Source organism: Sesamum indicum, unplaced genomic scaffold (genome assembly GCF_000512975.1).
Source record: "Sesamum indicum cultivar Zhongzhi No. 13 unplaced genomic scaffold, S_indicum_v1.0 scaffold00486, whole genome shotgun sequence".
NCBI lineage: Eukaryota > Viridiplantae > Streptophyta > Magnoliopsida > Lamiales > Pedaliaceae > Sesamum > Sesamum indicum.
Window position 1 is genome coordinate 8,214 of NW_011628366.1, and position 1,691 is coordinate 9,904.

General features: G+C 54.9%; 1 protein-coding gene across 1 annotated transcript in view; it reads right to left on the reverse strand.

Moving 5' to 3' along the window:
• The window catches only part of LOC105180264, a 3,280-nt gene extending 1,595 nt beyond the window's left edge, over nucleotides 1–1,685 (reverse strand). Inside the window, exon 1 of the mRNA XM_011103941.1 lies at nucleotides 6–1,685. Coding sequence (XP_011102243.1) covers nucleotides 6–1,685 — 1,680 coding nt within the window. The remainder of the gene's footprint in view (nucleotides 1–5) is intronic.
• Nucleotides 1,686–1,691: the final 6 nt, after the last annotated feature.

Consider the following 1,691-nt stretch of genomic DNA (forward strand, 5'->3'; position numbering starts at 1 on the left):
GGCACCAGCTCGATTTCGTGATCCACTGCCCTCTTCGGCGGAAGCTTCCGAGGCAGCTCGTCCGGCATCACATCCTCAAACTCTTTCAGCAACTTCTTTATTTCGCCAGGGATGGGCCCTGACGTCTCCTCAATTTTGTCAAACCGAAGGGTGCACAAGTAGGACGGCTCGTTCCGCTTGCGCCCCTTCTCAAACTGCATGGCCGACAGATTTTTCTCTCCTGTACGCCCGGCCAATGTGGGGATAATACAAGGTTTGGCCCCCAGCATCATCAACGAATCAACGTGTGGCAAAACCGCTGTACGTGTGTCCCGCAAAAATTCAAGCCCAAGGATGAGCTTGAAGTCATCCATCACCATGACAGAAAGGTTGGTCTTGCCCTCAAAAGAACTAACCTTAATCAGCACAGATTTGGCCACACCAGCAATGGGTTGTGCGGCCGAGTTTATCGCCTTTACTCGCCCAACTCCCTTCTCCAGCACGAGCCCAAGTCTCTCTACTTCGGCGCTCGCAAGGTAGTTGTGCGTAGCTCCAGTATCGATCATGGCACGGATGGGCTTGCCATGAATCTTCACATCCACAAACATCAGCCCTTTCTTCCGAGGATTCCGGGGCTGTGCTTCCTCTTCCGGCTGGCTCGCAGTAAGAGCCGGGGCAGTCTTTCTTGCATGTGGTGGCACCAACTTCTTTGCCGCCACTTGGGACAGCGTGTTGCACCATTGGGAGATGGCGCCCAAGTTGTCCTCCTCTTCTTCCGAATCATGCCCACCACTCGCAGATGCTTGTGGCTCCATAGTCTTTGCGGGCGACGCCTTGTCAGTAAAGGTCGCCAGCGCGTTCAACAGTTGTTTCTTCGGGCAGTCCCGATATCTATGCGGGCCGTCGCATAGGAAGCATCCACTGTTCTTCTGCGGCGCCCCCTGCTTTGTCTCCTGGGGCCTGTTCTTGCCCGAACTGCCTATTGAACTACTCTGAGCGTGGGGCTTCCGATCTCCCCCACCTCTGTTGGAGTTACTCTTGAATGATCTCGCCCCGCCTGGCTTATTCTGTACAGGACCAGGCATCGTCTGCCTGTCCCTCCGGCCCTCTGGGTTGAAATCTGTCAAGCGTTCGGCCGCTGCCATAGCCGACCCCAAATCAGTCACCCGTTGGCGCTGCAGCTCAAGACGCGCCCACGGTTTCAGGCCCTCCATGAATGTGAAGAGCTTGTCCTTCTCCGACATATCCCGAATGTCCAGCATCAGTGCTGAGAAAGATTTCACATAATCTCGCACGGAGCCTGTGTGCTCCAACTTCCGCAATGCCCGCCTGGCATTGTACTCGACGTTCTCCGGGAAGAACTGCTCTCGAATCGCTTCCCGAAGAAGAGCCCAGGTATCAAGCCGCAAATGATTGGCTTGGATCTCCGCATATTTGGTGCGCCACCACAGCTTGGCATCACCCGTTAGATTCATAGTCGCCGTCGACACCTTCCTTGCCTCATCTTCCACATTTGCCGCAAGGAAGTATTGTTCTATATCAAAAAGGAAGTTCTCGACCTCCTTCGCGTCCCGAGTACCGCCATAGGCCTTCGGTTCAGGAATCCGAAGCCTAGCACCATGATCCTGAGCAACAACAGGGGCGTTACTCACTGCACGTTGGAGCAGACCGATCTGAATCGACATCTGTTCCATGTCACGCCGCATATCGGC